Source organism: Balearica regulorum, chromosome 1, assembly GCF_011004875.1.
Source record: "Balearica regulorum gibbericeps isolate bBalReg1 chromosome 1, bBalReg1.pri, whole genome shotgun sequence".
Taxonomy (NCBI): Eukaryota; Metazoa; Chordata; class Aves; order Gruiformes; family Gruidae; genus Balearica; species Balearica regulorum.
This window is the reverse complement of record NC_046184.1, coordinates 142,146,719-142,166,241: the sequence shown is the minus strand read 5'-3', so window position 1 is coordinate 142,166,241 and position 19,523 is coordinate 142,146,719. Positions and strand designations below refer to the sequence as shown.

Here is a 19,523-nt window from a genome sequence, read left to right as displayed (position 1 = left end):
CATGCACTAGGGGCTCTGCAGAGCTCTCCAATTTCCTCCTAGAGCAGGCATGAATTAGGCAGAGTTTCGGCGTACACCTCTACAGCCACCTCCTACACACAAACTTGCAAGGCAGTCTCCATTCAAGCCTTTTACCACACCAGACAGGATCAGGGCGGTGCGACCCCTGCCTCCCCCCTTGAGCCGCTCGGTACTTGGTGCGATCTTTCCCCTTTTTTCCTGGGCCACGTGCCTACCGGGATTCCTGGGCCACACTCCAACCTGGGATGAGTTGGGCGTGGATGGTGAAAGGCAACAGATCAGAGAATTAGGGCACCCCCTTAACGTGCCTGGCTCTTGCTTTGCCTATGGCGTGGGAATGGGAATGATGATCGATCACCTCCTGACAACCTGGCACATCTGTACCTGGGTTGTGGCCCCAAAGGGGGACATGCCAGAAAAGCTCTGAGTCTGCACAACTGGTGGCAAGTACCAGAATATTTCGCCATCCAAGCTGGGACAAAGTGGAAAAGTACCTGACAAAACTCAATTATCTCAACTCCTATAATTAGCAATTCTAAGCAAGACCCTTTGAGCTCTCCTGGATGGCAGTGGGCTGTGACCGGCATCTCCCCTGAGCTGGGACACCTCTCAATGTGTTGGTTTTGCGTGGCAAGGTTTTGGTAGCCGGGGGGCTACAGGGGTGGCTTCTGTGAGAAGCTGCTAGAAGCTTTCCCTGTGTCTGACAGAGCCAATGCCAGCCGGCTCCAAGACGGACTCGTCGCTGGCCAAGGCCGAGCCAATCAGCGCCTCTGTGATAACATATTTAAGAAAGAGAAAAAACAGTTAGAGAGAGCTTTTGCAGCCAGAGAGAGGAGTGAGAAGATATAAGAAACTCTGCAGACACCCAGGTCAGTGCAGAAGGAGGGGCAGGAGGTGCTCCAGGCGCCGGAGCAAGATTCCCCTGCAGCCCGTGGTGAAGACCATGGTGAGGCAGGCTGTCCCCCTGCAGCCCATGGAGGAAGGATGAGGGGGTGTAGAGATTCCACCTGCAGCCCGTGGAGGACCCCACGCCGGAGCAGGTGGAGACACCTGAAGGAGGCTGTGACCCCGTGGGAGGTCCGCACTGGAGCAAGCTCCTGGCAGGACCTGTGGCCCCGTGGGGGACCCACGCTGGAGCAGTTTGCTCCTGAAGGTCTGCACCCCGTGGAGGAGACTCACGTTGGAGAAGGTCGTGAAGGACTGTCGCCCGTGAGAGGGACCCCACGCTGGAGCAGGGGAACGATGAGAGCAGTCCTCCCCCTGAGGATGAAGAAGCGGCAGAAACACCGCGTGATGAATTGACCGTAACCCCCATTCCCCATCCCCCTGTGCCGCTGAGGGGGGCAGAGGTTGAAGCCGGGAGTGAAGTTGAGCCCGGGAAGATGGGAGGGGTGGGGGGAGGTGTTTTAAGATTTGGTTTTATTTCTCATTCCTCTACTCTGTTTTGCTTAGTAATAAATAAGATGAATTCCCTCTCTAAATTCGGTCTGTTTTGCTCGTGATGATAATTAGAGAATGATCTCTCCCTGTCCTTATCTCAACCCGTAAGTTTTTTTTTTTTTCATTGTACCTTTTCTCCCCTGTCTAATGAAAGAGGGGAGTGATAGAGCGGCTCTGGTGGGCACCTGGCCCTCAGTCAGGGTCAACCCACCACACTCAGGCACAAACTTCTCAAGAATCATCTGCTGATGGGAGAACAGGGCGAAGTCAGCCTTCTCGAGTCTCAACTATCACTCGTTGAAGAATGCCAATGTATTGTGAATATTTACTCTAAACTTGAAGAGGGAAATTTTAACTATACGCTAGCTTCCAGCCTTTTTGAGTTTCAACTATCACTTGTTGAGGAATGCAAATGCATTGTGGGTTTTTACCCTAAACTTGAAGGAGGAAATGCTAACTATAAGCTACCTTCCTTCATCCACCTTTCTACTTACATAAAATACATACATTTGCCTTTATGAATGTGGGTGACATCTATTACTGGGCCGTAATATTTCTGTTTGTCTGTATTTGTTTATCCTATGTTTTACATATATATAAAATATATATCTACCTATCTATAGACTTTGATTTAAGGTACCTTACAGTAAGTTAGTGTGAATCTTGTCATCTTTGAATCGGTATTTAAGTCTCCATTTGATCATAATATATTTTACTAAATTACTTGTAAATCTTTAAAATTAGTCAATCATTAAGTGCTGCTAAAATTTAACCTTTGGTTTACCTTAGACTATTAATAAATTCTGAATTGACTAAATCATAACGGTGTCAAACACCCTTCATCCAAGACAAGGATTTCCATAGACCTTTGGCTAGTGGTGAAGAATGAAGAGAAAAATGTCTGATCAACATCCATTTTCTTTATTTTCATCCACTTTGCTTCCCAGAGAAAGGACACAGTTATTTTCTGAAAGCTTTGTCAGAGAGGACTCAGTGCCACAGGAGACATCCGTCTCACAGACTTTGTGTGCTGTCACTTTCCTTGTCACACCAACAGAATGGGAACGTCCCACAGCACGGCTGCAGCCATGGCTTCCACACCACGTTGTACACGGAGAGCTGCTCTGGGACTGGAGTCAGTGTCCTGCGATGCTCTTCTATGGCTCTTCCAATCTTCCTTATCACAGCGTCAAAGAGGGGCTCGGTGTCAGCCGACAGAGGTTTGGCTTCAGAAGGGTCTCGCGAGAGATCAAACAGCAATGGAGGGTCATGATGGGTCACACCTTCCCCAAAACATGGGCAAATTCCTTTTCCATAACAAGCCCCAGCCCCAGGTGGATGAAAGACAGGGGTCACATAATGAGCCTTCCAGATGGCTCCACCTAGCAGGAAAGAAATCTTATGGCACAACTACAAGACAATAAAGGAAAATGGAAAGCGCCTTCAAGTAATAGGAGTACAGCTATTTACTAAGGACACTTTTTCTCACACACCCTGGCACCCCCATCGCCACAAATCATATTCTCTGTATGGAGTACTGACTTTGAAGATGGAAAACACTAGAAATATGAGGAAAACCACCTTAAATTTCCAATGTGGAACTAGACAGCCTGTATTCCCACCCTACTTCCTATAGGTTTGTTACTTACAAATATTTCTTTGCTGTAAGACACATCCGGCTAGCCAGAGTCACTGGTATGTCATGCACAACAATTTCAAGAATCTCAGAGATCAGTACTGATAAACATCCATCATGCAATAAATTTGTCAATTAGCAAGATGGCTATCAAGAGGAGAAAACTCATGTTTTGCAGTTACTGCAGAACAAACGTTTATACTTACTGTCCTTTTGGTGCCAACGCACCGCATGCAAGTAGGACCCACAATAGTGAAACAGGAACTCGTGCTCTGACTTTTGAGCTCTTCCTCGCAGTAAAGGCAGCAAGTTTCGTCCATCGATCACCCTTATGTAATGGGAAGAAGCATGGTCAGGTGGGGGCCAACCTGACAGTGAACTGCATACTTATCATTGCCTTTGCATCGCTGCACCAGTGCTTGAGACAGGGTATAGAATAATTTGGTCATAGGTTTACAGCAGCCAGCAGACTGCTGAGCCAATATTTAAATCGCTATTTTTATTTTTTAATAGCTGGGTCAACTCATTCCACTTAGCAATACGTAAACAATATTTAGAAGTTGATCTAACAGAACAAAGTAATTTATTCAGGAAATCAATACCAATCTCATAATTGTTTACATTTAGCAATTTGCAAAGGAACTTAAAGAAATCTGTTGAGTAAGGATGGATTTAATGACTTTAGGAGGTATTTGTAAGTGTGCATAGTCAAGTCAGTTAGTACCAAAACAACCTCAGCCACCAGTTCTTTCCTGAAGGAGGTTGAACCTGGGGTTGAAACTAGCACCTGGTCTTTGGCAAGAACAATTTCTCTGGCCATGGGCACACCTGTGGGTGTATCTGGGAGAGTTTGCTCACTAATTCAAAATCTCAGACCAGGCTTGAGGCTAAAAAAATATTTGAGATCTCCAAGGATGATAAGAAACACAGTCAATGTTTAGTACTTAGCTTTCCTATCAACCTCTCCTGTTGAAAACATCTCCATACCTGTCCTGTGGCAATATTCCTCCAGCCAGATGAACAACTGTGGGATAAATATCCATAAGGCTTGTAGGTTCATCGATAACTGTGCCTGCAGGTAACACCCCTGGCCACCTAAATACTCCTGGCACACGGATCCCTCCTTCCCAGCCTCCCATGCCTTTTCCACCTGTGGTGAAATGAATCAACATATGGCAGTTGAGAGGCAAACACAAATCTCTTCATTGGCTTGTTGCATTTGAATGTACAGAAAAAGATGCAGTAATACACTGCTTACCAACAGATTTGACTCTTCATTTGCATTGGACTTCACATACTTGAGAAGGCCTCAAAATGTAGAATATAAAACTCATCCAAACTTAGAAAGATAGGGGGAGGCAATCTCTATTTTAACTTTGAGCACAGGTGAGGGTAGGAATAATAAATCTACTTTTGAAAACCTATGTTCAGCCACAGTAAAACAGCTTCAACCTTCTGTTATCCTCCATTCCATAGATTGCTTGCATTCACCTGTGTTATTAAAGAGATTCCCAGCAAAAGAAGAGAGGAGGAACTGGAAATTGGAAGAACTCAAGACCGAAGAAATACTTGATATTCTCTTTAAACATACACAAGCTTTACTAATTGGTATCCTATTTTAATAAACAGCTAAAAAAAAATATATTCCTTTATAGCCCTAGATTCCCTTCAAAATATGTATCCTTAACACTTATTTTTCCATATGCCTTACACATCTCTTCCTTTTTTGAAATTAAGGTTTGGACCTGACTCTACCAATGCTTAATGCAACATCTTTTCACTCAGAAGCAAAAAAATCTGAACCTATGAAATCATACCATATATGCTTTACTTCAAACAGCAGGAAAACATCTTTTCTCAGCTTGCTACTAATGGAAACTAACCTAATAAAGCATCCTGATGCTGGGTGTATAAAGACAATATTTACCTAACTCCCAAAGCAGAAACCTGTTTTAATTCATGTATTCAATATGGGATCTAACAAAGACATATTTTTCCATCAGGCTTATGAATCCACAGTCTTATCATCCACAAAGAAGAGCAGTTTCTCAAGAAAAAGCAGGGAGTGAGATGGAGGATGAACAGAATAACTGAAAGCCCTTCCCTTTCTTAAGGGCCAGCAACTTCCATTACTCAGCAGCAGAGCATCCACCTCACGGCAGCCAAATTTCCATGTCTTTGACCTCTGCTGTGCCCTGTGGAAGAGCTCAAGAAGGTTTTGAAATGGAAGAAGCCTGTTTTAAGAAAATAAAAACATCAAAAGTTTTGGGAAGAGGTGAATGGTTCATTGGTGATAACAGAGCCTAAGCGCTGACACATATTGTCATATCTTCATGACAGGTCACAGGATGAGATAGTCTGATGACACAGGGCTGTTGGGGTAGGCAGGAGAAAATGCAATGAACGCATATTCTTTTGACTTGAAAAAAAAGCCACTGCGCTGCTTAGCAGGTTGAAGAATGATTCACAGCAGAAAGGGATCAGCAGGCGGTAAGAGTGAGATCCTCTTAGACCACCCAGGCCATTTGGATTTTATGCCAATCACTGATTTGGGTGGAATATAAAAACATATGGGGAATAAAGTGTTGCCAGAAATCATGACACGATGTGCCCTTACTCTATTCTGTATTGATTAGCTGGGCAGCAATGATTTCCAGAACATAATGAGAAAAAGAAACAAGCAAATCAGGAAATAGTCCTATTGTGGAGGGAGGAAAAAAGCCTCAGAGAGAGAGAGAGAGAGAGAATTCAATATAGGGCATTACTGCATTTTTTCCAGCACTTTTTATTTGAGAACACCAAATAATTTACAGTTATCAAGACAACACCCTTGTCAAGGAGATTTGTAACAATGCTTGCACTTTACTGAAAGAAAAAGGTGACTTTAAGATTAAAACACCTCTGTATGTCACCTATACGTCAAGCTAAAAATGCAACTCATTCCAGCCTTGATAGCTTCAACCAGGCAAATTCATTATGTTTCTGATTCTAATGTTCATGTAAAGTCATAGTGTTTTTCCTACCTTTATAAATACCATTCCAGCCACCCAGCTGGGCAGATCCATCCTGAGCCTCCAAGTGTCCTCCATGATCAGAGGCAAAGTATGTGAATGTATGATTTTTCAAACCTTCTTTGTCAAGAGAATCCAGAATTTTGCCTTAAATTTAAGCAGAGAGCACAAGGTTCCTATTAACCAATTAGAAAGATAAAGCCACATTTATGTTTCAATAATAATCTTTTACAATGCCCTATAAGAAGTTTTTAATAGCTTAGATTTCTGTAGGTACTTTGGCCTTATTAGTTTTCCTTCTTTAAAATACACAGGTGTATGTGCCTGAAACAAACCCTTCATGAAGAATACTTACCCACCATCCAGTCCATTTCTTCTACGTTGTCTCCGTATAAACCATGATGGCTCTTGCCAAGAAACTTTGCCGTAGTAAAGAGGGGGGTATGAACATGTAAAAAGGAAACAAAGAGGAGAAATGGTCCATGCCTGTTTCTGAAAAACAAACCAAAAATAAAAATAATTTTTGTTGTGTGTTTGGAATATTTTGAAAGGTTTCATATTTATACATGCACAGACACACACATTGGGTCTGGACTGTACCCGCATCTACCCCATCCCCATTAATCACAGATGACAGTTTTCTTTTTGCATGAAATGTGGGCAAGACAGATCCTTTTCAGCCGGATTATTTTCAAATTTCAATGTGTAAACAGGCATAGCATTTGCACAGTGCTTAAATGAATCAGATGCCCAACTCTGATACCTTTTTAATTAAATGTAACTGGATACAGTCTCATATTTACTTTAATATTCATGTGGCTTTTCTAAGATGGCCACTTACAATTTTCAGTATATTTGTTTTCACAATCTTTAAGAAAAGAAATAGTTACTTTCTCTGTCTTATAGAAAGACACTTGATGCACAGAAATATTATAGAAAGCTGTGCAGACAGAATTTGAATCTAGAAAATGAACGATCTTACTTGGCTTCCTTCTCAATCCATAAAAGTTAAATTTAAGTGCTTTGAGATTTTTACATGAAATAATTTTATGCATCACACATTTTGTCTAGGTGTTTTGTAGGGTTTATGAAGAGCATAAATGAGGATTGTACAGTGAAGTGTAAAAATTAGCTTGTTAATCTTGGAGCAAATGTAGTAATTACAGATTACAGGGCATAGCAAGATGGTCATGTATCAATTGGTTAAAATCCATATCGTTTACTGTAGCTTCCAATGTGAGACAGCTGCAGTTAAAATTTAAGTACATTGGGTTTCTAAATAGAGAACTTGGATATGAGTTTCAAAGCAGTGATCATGACACAGCTAAAGTCACTGGAGAAAAATAGTCTATTCCAAGTGCCCAGAACATCCTGGCCCCTTTAAAGAAAATGACAGACAATCATTTACCTTTTGATAAATGACACTGCCTCCTTCAGCATGAGGGAAGCAGTCCTCTCTAACCTCATTGGCTGCTCAGTGATGTCACGGTTCCTCATCAGGATACAGTTCCAATACTGCACAAAGCCGTAACTGGAGTACCAAGAAATAAAGAAAAGGCTGCCCGCCAAAGTAAAACACGCAATTATCTTCCAGCGGATGGAAATCAAACCAGTCAGTTTTCCAGCAGCGAGAGTGAGCACGGCGAGAGTAATTACCTGACTATAAAGCCAAAGCTTAGCTTGAAGGGCTACATCCAGCCCTGGAGGTTTGTTTTCTTGACAGTTGTTTAGAAGTGTGAAAGGCATACCATAAAAGTAGTGAAACCCATGATTTAGAGGATGATGACAATGATCATTGAAGGATTCACAGCTTACACCTTGATGCCACTTTCCTGAAGGTTTTAAAGCATGGAAGAAATTAGAACATTAAGGCAGACAACTCAAAAGGACCCCAAGGTAGCATCGTCAGCATCTGTTTGGGAATTAGGTGAGTCACTCCATTTTTCTATGGAGTATTGACGCCTTCTCCTCATGCACAAGGATGCTGAGTGAAACCAGTGCCTGATCAGGTGAATGTGATACCACAATGGGTGAGCCCCAAATGGACATGGAATAAATAGAGAAATTTGCAAGATGCTCAGCTGCTTGGCTAAGGGTTACACAAGGATGGGATTTCATTACCTTTCAATGAGGAACAGGGAATTAAGGTACTCTAACTCTCTGGCTGTTTTAATACATTCCCTTCCTAACTTTCAATTGTTTAGTTGCAACTTGTTTTTAACATAATATTACAAATTTACTGGAAGATCCAGTAAACTTTTGGCCAATGTTAACAGATATCTTGATCACCAGACTCAGGAAGATGATTTCTGAAGCATGTCCTGACTCCATACGAAAAGGAGAAAAGGCTGTAAACCAACCTTTCACTCCATCCCTGCCAAAAACAAGAGCAAGTAGACAGAAGCCGTTGTCTGCTTAGAAAATGTGCTGGATTGAAAGACCCCGAGGTTTGCTGGGTTATGCAATTGCCAAGTAATTACAGGCTCAGCCAGGAAGACTGCAGTTCATTAGCTCATGACTCAATGCAGCCACATCTATTTCAAGCACTTGGAGATGACAATGAATTTGGCACAGCTGGCCCCAAACCCCCTGGCTTGAAGGGACACTGTGCTTATCCTACACCTTCCCTGACACCTTTGCATTTTGGCTTCATCTGAGGAAACAGCCCCCATATCATGCCTCTGAGACCTCACAACCTCATCTGAGAGACACTTGTTCTTCATCATCTCCTCTGTGGGTACAAACTTTGTTTCTTTCCTTCCCTATCTTCTTTTGTTTCTCTGCCTCTTGCCTCCGAAAGGCAGATGAAATACTTGAGAGACATTGTTTTGTTTGGAACTAATTCTTCCTGTTTTGGGTGCCCTGTACAGGCATTACCATTGTCATAAAACTTTAAATTGCAGTATTTTTGGTTGTCCAGCAAATATGAGCATTTCCCTCCCCCGCCTTCAATCTTTTGAAGAGGATTCGCATCTATGACTAATGGAACGTTCTGGGCAAACACAGTCTCTAAATTCTCTTCATATAACCAGCTTGTTCTTCAAGGTCACGATAAAACGTTCTCCCTTACCTATCAGTCCAGTGGTATAGCCTTGTTGCTGCAGCAGCCTGGCAAACGTTGTTTCATTAACAGGGAGCCCTCCTGACCCGGCGTTCCACTGCAGCGCCCGGTACCTGTTGCTGGACGCCATCCCTGACAGAAGACATCTCCGGTCAGTCCCGCGGGCCTTTTGCTCTCTGCCAGCGGAGCCTGGGCTGCTCCTGCCAACCTCCACATCAGGTGCTCAACCTGAGGCTGGCAGAGTTCCTCACAAGACATAAACCCGAGTGTATCTCATAGGCAGTCACATCAGCGTGTCCAAGTACTTCAGGTGGTCAAGAGTTACATTTCAAAACAAATACTGCTTAGCAGCAGTTTTACTATCAAACTGAGAATAAATAAATGGTTACCGTATATAGTAGGTTTTATTTTCTGCGTTTCTGAGTAACTGTGATAATTTAGGCTCTCTGCTCCTCATTTAAAATGAGAGGTAACAGTCACATTTCCCTGCCTCAGAGGGATGTTGTATCATGTTCGGTGAGATACAGTTCACCCAACTTTTACACACTGATTTTGCTCTTAGCTCTCAAAGTAGGCAACTAATTTTCCTATATAGTTAGGAATATATAGTGAGAGATGGAATTCTGTAAAGTCTTCCAAAAGTCGCCTTAGGTAGGTGGAGAATGGATCCAACACTCCATTTTCACCAGAGTTTTGTGACTTTCTGCATTGTGTTGGCAATGAACTTGCCTATTTCTCTTGGGAGCCCTATGTCAACTCCCTACCTCTAACCATCACCATCGAGAGGAATTCCGTCACTTTTCCCCAGGCTGCATTGCTCTAAGGAAGTGACAGATATTGCCGCTGTTGGCATTTCTCCATACCCATCTATTTTCATCATGTAGATCTCCCACATCCTATAAAGTCAGGCTAAAGCTCTGTCAGCTGGTGAGGCAGTGATTTCCATTCAGAAGTTAGTTACAGAAAGTTTGAGCCTCTAGCAGTATATTTGCTACCTCAGGTTGAGGAAATAGCTGAATTCTCCTGTTCCAATGCTTATCTGCTATCGCAGTACCTCAGCACCACGCACAGAAATTTGTAATTCAAAATGGGCCCAACCTGATCTAATGGGGTATCTGCCACTGAGAAACGCTGCTCTGCTTGGAGTGCAAAGTGGAGCTGTGGCAATGTGCTGAGTAAGTTTCACTCCTTCTCTTGCCAGGCGGTCAATGTTTGGGGTCCTAAAAAACAGTTTCAAGGATAATACAAGCAAGGTAGTCTGAAACTTATTTTAGTAAATTGCCAAGAAAAACTAGAGCTTTTGAACAGTTCCTAAAAAAACCCCAAAAAACCCAACAAACCCAAAGAAACCAAAACCAAACCCACCAAAAAACCACCACCTCATCTTTACTACTCCAGAACTGATATAGTAACAAGTTTGATACAGTGCATGAAGTAGGTTGTAGCCACTAGAGAATCCATTCTCAGGACACAACCACAGAGTGCGCTTGGCAACAGTGAAAAGAAACCTAGGAATCATTGATAGTTTTGTTTGAAAATAAAACTGAAATGGAAAGACTTATCTAAGAAATGCTGATATTTTTCTATTCCAATGCCTCCAACAGATCATTTTGCCAGCACAGTTAGACCCTGGATTTCAGTGTTTGTTGAGCCAGAAAATCTCCCAGGGTGTCTGGAGCTCTTGGAACCAAAACTTTTTGTTCCATGTTTTTACCACATGCTATTTATTTCATAATATAGTGATATCCTCACATAGTTACATTTGTCTGGGAACATAGCTCTCCCAGAAGAAAGGACACCACCACCACAAAGAGCTGAAAAAGGCCTCCCCTGTCTTCACCATCAGCAAAGGAGGACAACAAAGTTCCATAAGCGCATTCCCATTTCTCTGTACAACCCCACCAACATTACGTGAGAGAGATGCACCCAGAGCATGCCAACAGAATATTTGTGCTCCACTTGAAGGACATGAGTAGGGGCTTGTAAAACATGGTTCCAATGCCCGTTCACTTCTGCTTTGCCTTTTTAGTTTTAAAGGAGGTAATCCCTAGTTTTGAAGGCATACAATCATGCAATAACTTATGTAGGTCAGTCCACATGAGTATGGACTGGAGTGTTTTGGAGGAGACAGCAAGCAAGTGGATGAGACTTTCTTATTTCTTATTTTATAATTACCCTTATTTACCCAGGATAGGTGTTCTACAGTGTTAAATATACTGTACTGAGAGATCTTTTACCTTATGGTATTGTTCCCATAACAACCTACATCTCCAATGCCAAGATCATCAGCCAGAAACAGAAGTATATTGGGTTTAGAGTTCATAGCTGCACACAAGCCAAACATGTTCCAGAATAAACATAAAGTCGGTGCCATTAGGAGGTACATCCTGAAACACAACAAAATAACTTTTTACATACGTGACTTGTAAGGGTTGGAGAGTGATGGGAGCTGTCTGCCAGCAGGGTCCTCTCTGAACCTTATGACTCAACAGGAGGGTCTCCCTAACAGTTTTGTCTGACCCTGTCCTCTATGAGGAAATAATCCAGTGTACCATGCCATCAAATTTTCTTAAACCACTGTTGCATTTACCATTGAACTTTGTTAACTGTCTTATATCAATAAAATAGATTGTTGCTTCTCTCTGGTGAGTGAAGTGAATCACACTTTCTTTGGTGACAAAAATGTATTGAAAACTTCAAGGAGCTGAGAAAAATTACTAAGTTTCATAAATTCTGTGAAAATTCAGATTATGTTCTAAAGTCACTCTGGCATTTTCTGAATATCTTGTATCCAGTGAATAAAGCCATTTGAATCATATTTGGAAGGGAAGTGGAAAAATCTAAACAAACTCTGTCTTCCAACACTTGAACTTGAAGCCATCTCCTCTACCGCCATTCTAAGATGCCAACCAGGCCCTATACCATCATCAACTATATTAAATATCTGCAAAAAACAATTTACATTTTAATATCTACATACCAGACTTTATATATATATATATGCCTAGAACATCTGAAACTACATGTTCTTCCAAGTAAGTATTGCTGATCATTAGTCTTAAAAACTAGCCCTGGATTGATTTTCCCTTGGACAGAGTTGTCATTGCAGTATGTACCAATTTTGCTGGACACAGGGCAGCAGCAACTCTCTAGCACAGACTGAGAAAGCTCCTGCAAATCATTCCAGGATTTACAGTTTTGGTGTGAAGATTTTGTATACAAAAGCATGGTTTTGACTGAACAAGTAATCATCACCTCTAACAGGCAAACACAACACACAGGACCTTCTGTAAACATGACCATGAACTCCCAGTTGTAAATAAGTAACCACTGGCTATGGGGATTTAATCATCCAAGAGCAAAGTTCCAGCTGGGTTTCTTTGTGCATTCTACTATTAAGTTACAACAGTGATTTACAGAGTTGTGGTGAAACCTTACTTCAGAAGCAGTGTGGGCAATTCCCATTGCTATACTTGGATTACTCATTAAAATGAAAGCAGAACTTTCTATTTGCCATTGCTGTATCTCCTATTACAGGGCATTATACTGGTATAACGAATCCTTTCCGAGTGCTAATACATTCAGTTAGAGCTATAGGGGGAAGGTCTCTAAAGGACCCTGGAAATAAGCAATTCCTGACAGCCTGTTTCAGTCACTCGGGCATTCTTCTTTCCCAGCTGGGGACAAGAGTACTGCTCTCCATCTGTCTGTTACATTAAAAAAAAGGAAAAGGGCAAAACAAAACAAAAAAGCCCTACAGATTGTGAAACCTGCTTTTACTGATGTCTGCAGCCCCATCCTAGCACTTTGTTTTCTTATGGTGTTAAGTGCTGGATATTTGCTGATCCCCGTGGTAATCCTGCTTGTGGATTAAGATAGGGTCAAGGTCAAATTCCACCTCAGGTAACCTACTGCTTATAATTTCAAGTCCGTATCCTCAGTTGTTATGTAGCATTACTGTACATGACAAAATAACCATGCTTAGAGCTCAAAGTGATCATCTTTGAGCAGTACATGGAGGAAGAGTGCAAGAATGTTTAGTTACTAAACATTGATAAATCTCGAAAGCAATAGAATCATAGAATCATTTAGGCTGGAAATGACCTTTAAGGTTGAAGGGTTGAAAGAAAGAAGAACATAAAACATGCATATAGATGCATACATAATATATATATGTAAATCTTTTCAGAATTACCTAGGAAGTTCTTTCTGGAAATGATAATGTTAAAGGCATAGCCAGAGACTTCCACTTGGAAGACGATCTCATTGTTTAAAAACATGAGGACATGAAATAATAAGTAGTTAAGATGGCCCTAAAAATCATTTGGCAGCTAGTTTTACTAAGTGATTTTACAACATCTGCTTAATGAATCAGATATGTGCAAAACATTAGGAAAATACAGGCCACTATTTATGTAACTTTTATTTACAAGACTTAATATGCATTTACACCATAGTTGAGCTCCCACAGCTTTGTTGACAATGATCTTCTGAGGACAGGTTAGAAACCATTGGCACAGGATATCAAATATTAAAAAAAAAAACAACTGAACTATAAAATTTGGTGCCTGTACTTGCCTTAGAATTATTTTCTAAGGTGATATTGCTGTGCTTAGTGCATACCGAGAGAATTACAGCATTATGAGATTATAGCATCTTTCTGTTGAAAAAATCTGCTCCTCCTACAAGATTTCACAGGAAAGTTATATCTGTGTAAGAACCTGGCACCTTAGATTACTTCTCTAAGGGCTTGTACAACTTTAGGACAGTGTGTGACTCACAATCATCAGGAAGAAATTTAAAAAAAAAAAAAAAGAGGGGCAAGAACCATGAAAACATAATTTTTAATGGAGTTGAATTTCCTACACGGGGGTAAGAAAGGGAACCACAAAGACTTAAAGTAAACAAAGCATCAGGAGAAGTGATTCATTTGAGCACAGGGTTGCTTGGGAAAAAAAAAAAGGTGCGTCAAATCCAATGATGCAATTTTAATTCTGTCAAGTAGAAACAAATACATGCAGGGAGGAGCCAGAAATCTGTTCACCTGAATAGAATGGCAGCAATGGCTGTGCAAGGTAGCGGTGCAATCTTCTCCTGGTACGCAGCAATCCTGAAAATGAGTTAAGCTTACAGTAAGCAACAAATTGAGCAGTAACCTGTGTGATGTTGGAGGAAAAGAGAATCATAAAACCATAGAATGGTCCAAGAGACCTCATGGACACCCTCCACTAGACCAGGTTGCCCAAAGCCCCATCCAACCTGGCCTTAAATAATTCCAGGGATGGGGCATCCACAGCTTCTCTGGGCAACCTGTTCCAGTGCCTCATCACCCTCACAATGAAGAATTTCTTCCTAATATCTGATCTAAATCTACCCTCCTTCAGCTTAAGGCCATTACCCCTCGTCCTATCGCTATGCTCCCTGATAAACAGTCCCTCCCAGTACTGGCAGGCCGCAATCAGATCTCCCCAGAGCCTTCTCTTCTCCAGGCTGAACAACCCCAACTCTCTCAGCCTGTCCTCACAGGAGAGGTGCTCCAGCCCTCTGATCAGCTTCGTGGCCCTCCTCTGGACTCGCTCCAACAGCTCCATGTCTTTCTTGCACTGGGGTCCCCAGAGCTGGACGCAATACTCCAGGTGGGGTCTCACAAGAGCTGAGTAGAGGGGCAGAATCGCCCAATCAATCCTTGTATCTCTTCACAAAAGAGGACTAGCAAGATGATTTTACCTCAAAGACACAAGTACTGATGGGATCAAACTATGTACTGACCAAAAGTAGACTATTTTCAAAGTGAAGTTTAAGAACTGAAATGGAGGCAGAAAACCACATATAAATGATTCAAGAGTGGGAAAAGATGTTTTATTTTGAGAACAAGAGATCAATCAAGAACAAGACAAGATTAATTAGTGCATAAATTAATGGGGAGAAAACACAGATCTTGAAAAGCTCATCAATTTTGCTGAGACAGAGACAGCATTTGGAAGGTGAAGTCAGACAAATAGAGCATGCATTTTCTGCAAGCAAGAAATTTTATTATTCAATCACGTTTCCAAGCAGAGTGCAATATGATCGTGATTGCATACCTTAAGTGGAAGAAAGAAAAGTGCTGTAAAGAAACATAAGTTATGGGATTCCCCATAACAGGCAGTCAGCTGAATTTTAACAGTTCACAGTAGACACAATCAGAGCAACAATCTGATATAAACTCCATAGTAACTTCTGCAGCAGCCACTACATGAGACACTTTTTTCTAAGGTACCTAAAGGAGCTCAATTAAAGCTAATTTTAAGACTCTTACCTAAAGAGTTCAAATAACCTGAAGAAAATGGCCCTCCACTTGAAGCTCCTTCTTATCAAAACATTCCTTTTTAACTTCCCAGTTGCTCCTAGTTCTCACACTAATAAGCCTCCCCACTATACAAATTCTGGTTCATGTAATTCCAAAGTAATATTAAAATACTGATTCTATAGACTGATTATTCTTTGCACATAAAAAGGGGACTCTGAGTATATGTGGTGTTACGAACTTATTCTCAACAGAAGTCTCCCTAGACAAAGAATCACTGGAAGCAACTGTGGATTACCCAAAGTTTAATAGAGCTGATTATTTTCAAGCCGATAGCAAGTACAGTCTTGCAATTTATCACTGCTATTACTACTTCATTTTAAGTTCTCAAGTGTCATTATTAACTAAAAATATTATTACTTCATTTACAACCAGTAGACAGCATCAGTTATTCAGCCTAGTACCCCCACATAAAGAGTCATAGGACTCTATAATAATTCAGTCTAAATCATTCTGCAAATTGAGGCCAAATCCTGCAGAGCCACGAACAGCGGAACTGGCCAGCACTACTTTATGTGGGCATATTCCCCTCAGTTAAACAATTCTGATTGTCTGTAAGACTTATCCAAAACTTAGTCTCTTCTGGAGCTAATACTACGCATGACTGCCCTACCACGTCCTCCAAATTTGTCAGCCATTAATGAAGGCTTAATTGATTTACAATACAATTCATTTAACCTGCCAGGAATGCCACAAAGCCTGCAGTCACTTGAAGAGATTTAGCAAAAGAAGCTTTTGCTTGGTTTATTAAGTGGCCGAATTAGGTGGACCTAACTCAAATGGATGTGTAACAACTCCAAATAGTGTTACATAGCTTTTTCTAGCCAGCTGCCTTGTGCAGACCCTGGGGCTTTTTTGACTTTGCTTTACAGAAAGCAAGCAGCAAGCCTGAAACTGCTAGAAAATTAGCCCCTTCTTCCCCCACTGCAGCTTAGCTCCAGGCTGTTCCCCCCTCCTCTGAATATTTCACTTGCTGAATATATTCCCAGATTAGAGTCAGTCCTTCTTGATATTTTACAAAGAAAAAAAAAGACAAACTTTCACTTCAAAATATCTGCCCATAGCCAAAATATTCATAGAAGCCAGGCATATCTCATGTTTCACCCTCATCCCCAGAAGAGCAGCAACACCACCACTCACTCTGGGAATCTACCAAAATTGAAAGGAACTTCTCATTCTTAAAAATGCTGAGAGATACAGCTCCAACAGAAAAAATTGGAATAAGCTCTTGTCAGTTAAGCTAAAAGCCAGTAATTAGAAACAGCAAAAGAATTTCCTTTCTTTTTTTCTTTGTCTAACCTGATAGTGAAAGAATTTATTTGTGCACTGATGCAAAAACAAAACCCCAAACCCTTTACCACTTATTTAAATACAACAAAAATGATTTATAATTATTAGAACAAACATTTTCAAGTAACATGTGGAGGTATGTTGCTGCTTAGCTGTTAGCCAAAAATAAATACTGGCTTTCTACCTTCTATAAAAATATATTACACAACAGGTTAATCACATTCAACAGTATATTAGAACGCTAACATTGTATTATGTATTGTATTGTATTATGGCTCTGGAAGAAACACATGCAACATACTGTTCCACCTTGTTGTCCCTTTCTTCCCTCTCTCCCACAGCTTCCAGGCATCTGGATATTCAGGAAAGGAGAGACAACAACTATGCAATGATTGAAACAAGGAAGACAAAGCTCCCAGCTGATGTGAACACAGTCACCTACTCAGTACTTGCAGCTGGTGAGCCAGAAACAGGTGCTGTTCATCAGCCATAAAACAAGGGACATCCTTGCAAGAAAGGTAGAAGCCAAAAATCAGGAGATGCTCAGTGGTCTGTCTTTTTTCCTGTCCATTCTGCACTCTCAGGGCATCAACTGCAACAGAGCTCACTGTAGGGATGTGGTTCTTACCGACCCGGATAACATCAATAGCTGTTATCTGTTCCCATGATTACAGCACTGTATTACCGCTTAGCCTTGTGCGTTGTCAGTAACCAAAACTCTTGTGGCAAGAAACCCAAATTTTTTTAGTTTATTATGGCTACCCAGTTCCAGCACAGCAGCACCCTGCCTTCAGAGCCCCAGCGGAAAGGGATGATCTGGCCCTAGGCTTTAAATTAGCTCATGCATTGTCACATCATGATTAGTATTTCCTGGTCTAAATGATCTAATTGTCCTTCTGGCTTCCAACTACTCAGCTGGGAACACACAGTTTTCCTTACAGCTGGGACAAGAGCAACGCACAAGGGTAGAAAATTGGAGACAGCAACAGGGCAGAGAAATGAGGAAAAAAGAGCGGCAGCTAGGAGCACGGCTGCTACAGAAACTGAAGATCCCATGGAAGCAATCCGGAGGCAAATCATGCTTTGTGCACGCCCTTCTAAATCCGCAATAACTCTAGTAAGAATAATAAAAGAGCAGAATAACCCATTATTCACCACCTAACCCTCCAAAACCTGGGGTTTGGTTTGCAACTCCAAAGGGGGAAAGAAAACACAGATTATTAATTACTGTAACCCCCCCTTTGCCCCCTCCCGCACACCCTACCCCTGCTCAGACGCTGTTTTTGCCATGTCCGAGCTGCCGGGTGGGCAGAGGCCAGAGCGTAGCGGAGGAGGATGGGAGCAAGAGCAGAGGCAGGACGCTGTCCCAGGAAGGCGCAGCTCTGCAGGGCAAAGGTCAGTGTTTCAGCGCAGCATCCCAGTAACTCTTTGCGGGAAACGGGCTGGAGCCCACCCGGAAGAGTACCGGGCCCGGCCCCAAGACCCACCAGCAGCCGGGGCTCCGCGGTGAGCAAAGGCAAGTTCAGCCCTGCTTGAAAGACGTGTCAGCTTTGTGTAAAGGGAGGCAGAAAATGTCCTCTCCGAGGGAAAATGGAGCCGACTTTTTTTTTTTTTTTTTTTAAAAGCTAATCTTTTACTTCATGCGTACTCACTGCAGGTGCTTTGTTCTCGCTTTCCCCTTCGTCTCAGGCTTTCTGATGTTTGCTTCTAAAGAGGGGTTTTCAAAAGCATGGTTTGTACATTTGTAAAATCTGGTCAAAGGTCAGATTTCACGCTGCCTGCCCCTGTGACAAGTGCTGAATAAGGAAGAAATGTTTTAAAGTAAAAGCTGGAAATACAGCTCCTCTAACAGCCAAGGCCAGTAGAAGGAGCTTCACCGGTAACTGAGTGGAAGATCATAAATCACGGGCAGCGAGACTGTAGGCTACATCGTGCCGCATGGAGAACCGCCCTATGGATGGAAGCAGGGTAGCCATGGCTAACGCACAGGGCAAGCCAGCTAGCCCCCTTGAGGTCCAAGAAAATCAATCATCGTAGTTTCGTGTTGGTGTATGCATACCAACTCTGGCGGCCTGGCTAATTCCTCATTGTGTTATTATAGTTGCTCTATCTGTGAGTTCTCTCCTGCGCCAGCACCAGTATTCATGTGGTTGCACAGTTTGGCTTGCCATGCAACTTCACAGGCCCATGGGGGCACCGTACCCCTCCTTTTACTGGGTACATGTACTTACGGTGCTTTAAAAAGAGGGTACAAATGTGTCATGCTGTAATCCACTGAATAAGGGCTTTATTCAAAGAAAGACAGAAAAAAGGATAGAGGTTCTTAGTGTAGATACATTATTGAGGATCCTAAATTGCTTAGAGGCCAAAATAAATATTAATATAAAATATGGCAAGGTGGAGAAAATGATCAGAACTTATTAACTAGACCTTATAAATACAAGGTACCGAAGAGATTTGTAGTGTCATCAGTGTGTGCAGTGCATGAGCCTCAAGGAGAACATTAAGTACTTAAATGTTTATCTGGATATAGCAGTAGCAATTGCACCATTTTCCTCAAGAACCAAGAACTCCTGCCCACAGAAGTAATTGGCAGAAGTAATTGAAGCTGAGAGAAGCTCTTGGAGTGGTGCAAAGAAATGAGAGTGCAAGGAAGGAGCCTTCAGCTCAAATTAGGACAAGGACGTTCCTGAGGAGAGAAGGATGCTTGCATGCATG

The 19,523-nt window shown here is 42.0% G+C and overlaps 1 protein-coding gene across 4 annotated transcripts; it reads right to left on the bottom strand.

Moving 5' to 3' along the window:
- Positions 1 to 2,361: 2,361 nt before the first annotated feature.
- Positions 2,362 to 18,564, bottom strand: LOC104630238 (arylsulfatase D). Of its 4 annotated transcripts, XM_075736437.1 has the most exons (12): positions 18,443 to 18,564; positions 17,115 to 17,919; positions 14,214 to 14,279; positions 11,407 to 11,556; positions 10,268 to 10,389; positions 9,179 to 9,301; positions 7,517 to 7,940; positions 6,464 to 6,600; positions 6,121 to 6,255; positions 4,085 to 4,247; positions 3,304 to 3,425; positions 2,362 to 2,843 (listed from the first exon to the last, which is right to left on the bottom strand). In XM_075736437.1, the coding sequence occupies exons 4-12, from the start codon at positions 11,553 to 11,555 to the stop codon at positions 2,476 to 2,478; spliced, it is 1,743 nt and encodes a 580-aa protein (XP_075592552.1). In that variant the 5' UTR covers position 11,556; positions 14,214 to 14,279; positions 17,115 to 17,919; positions 18,443 to 18,564; the 3' UTR covers positions 2,362 to 2,475. The 4 variants fall into 4 exon arrangements, with proteins under 4 accessions (XP_075592552.1, XP_075592537.1, XP_075592544.1 ...); XM_075736422.1 differs by lacking the exon at positions 17,115 to 17,919 and having other exon boundaries at positions 18,443 to 18,484; XM_075736429.1 differs by lacking the exons at positions 17,115 to 17,919; positions 18,443 to 18,564 and adding an exon at positions 17,950 to 18,019.
- Positions 18,565 to 19,523: the final 959 nt, after the last annotated feature.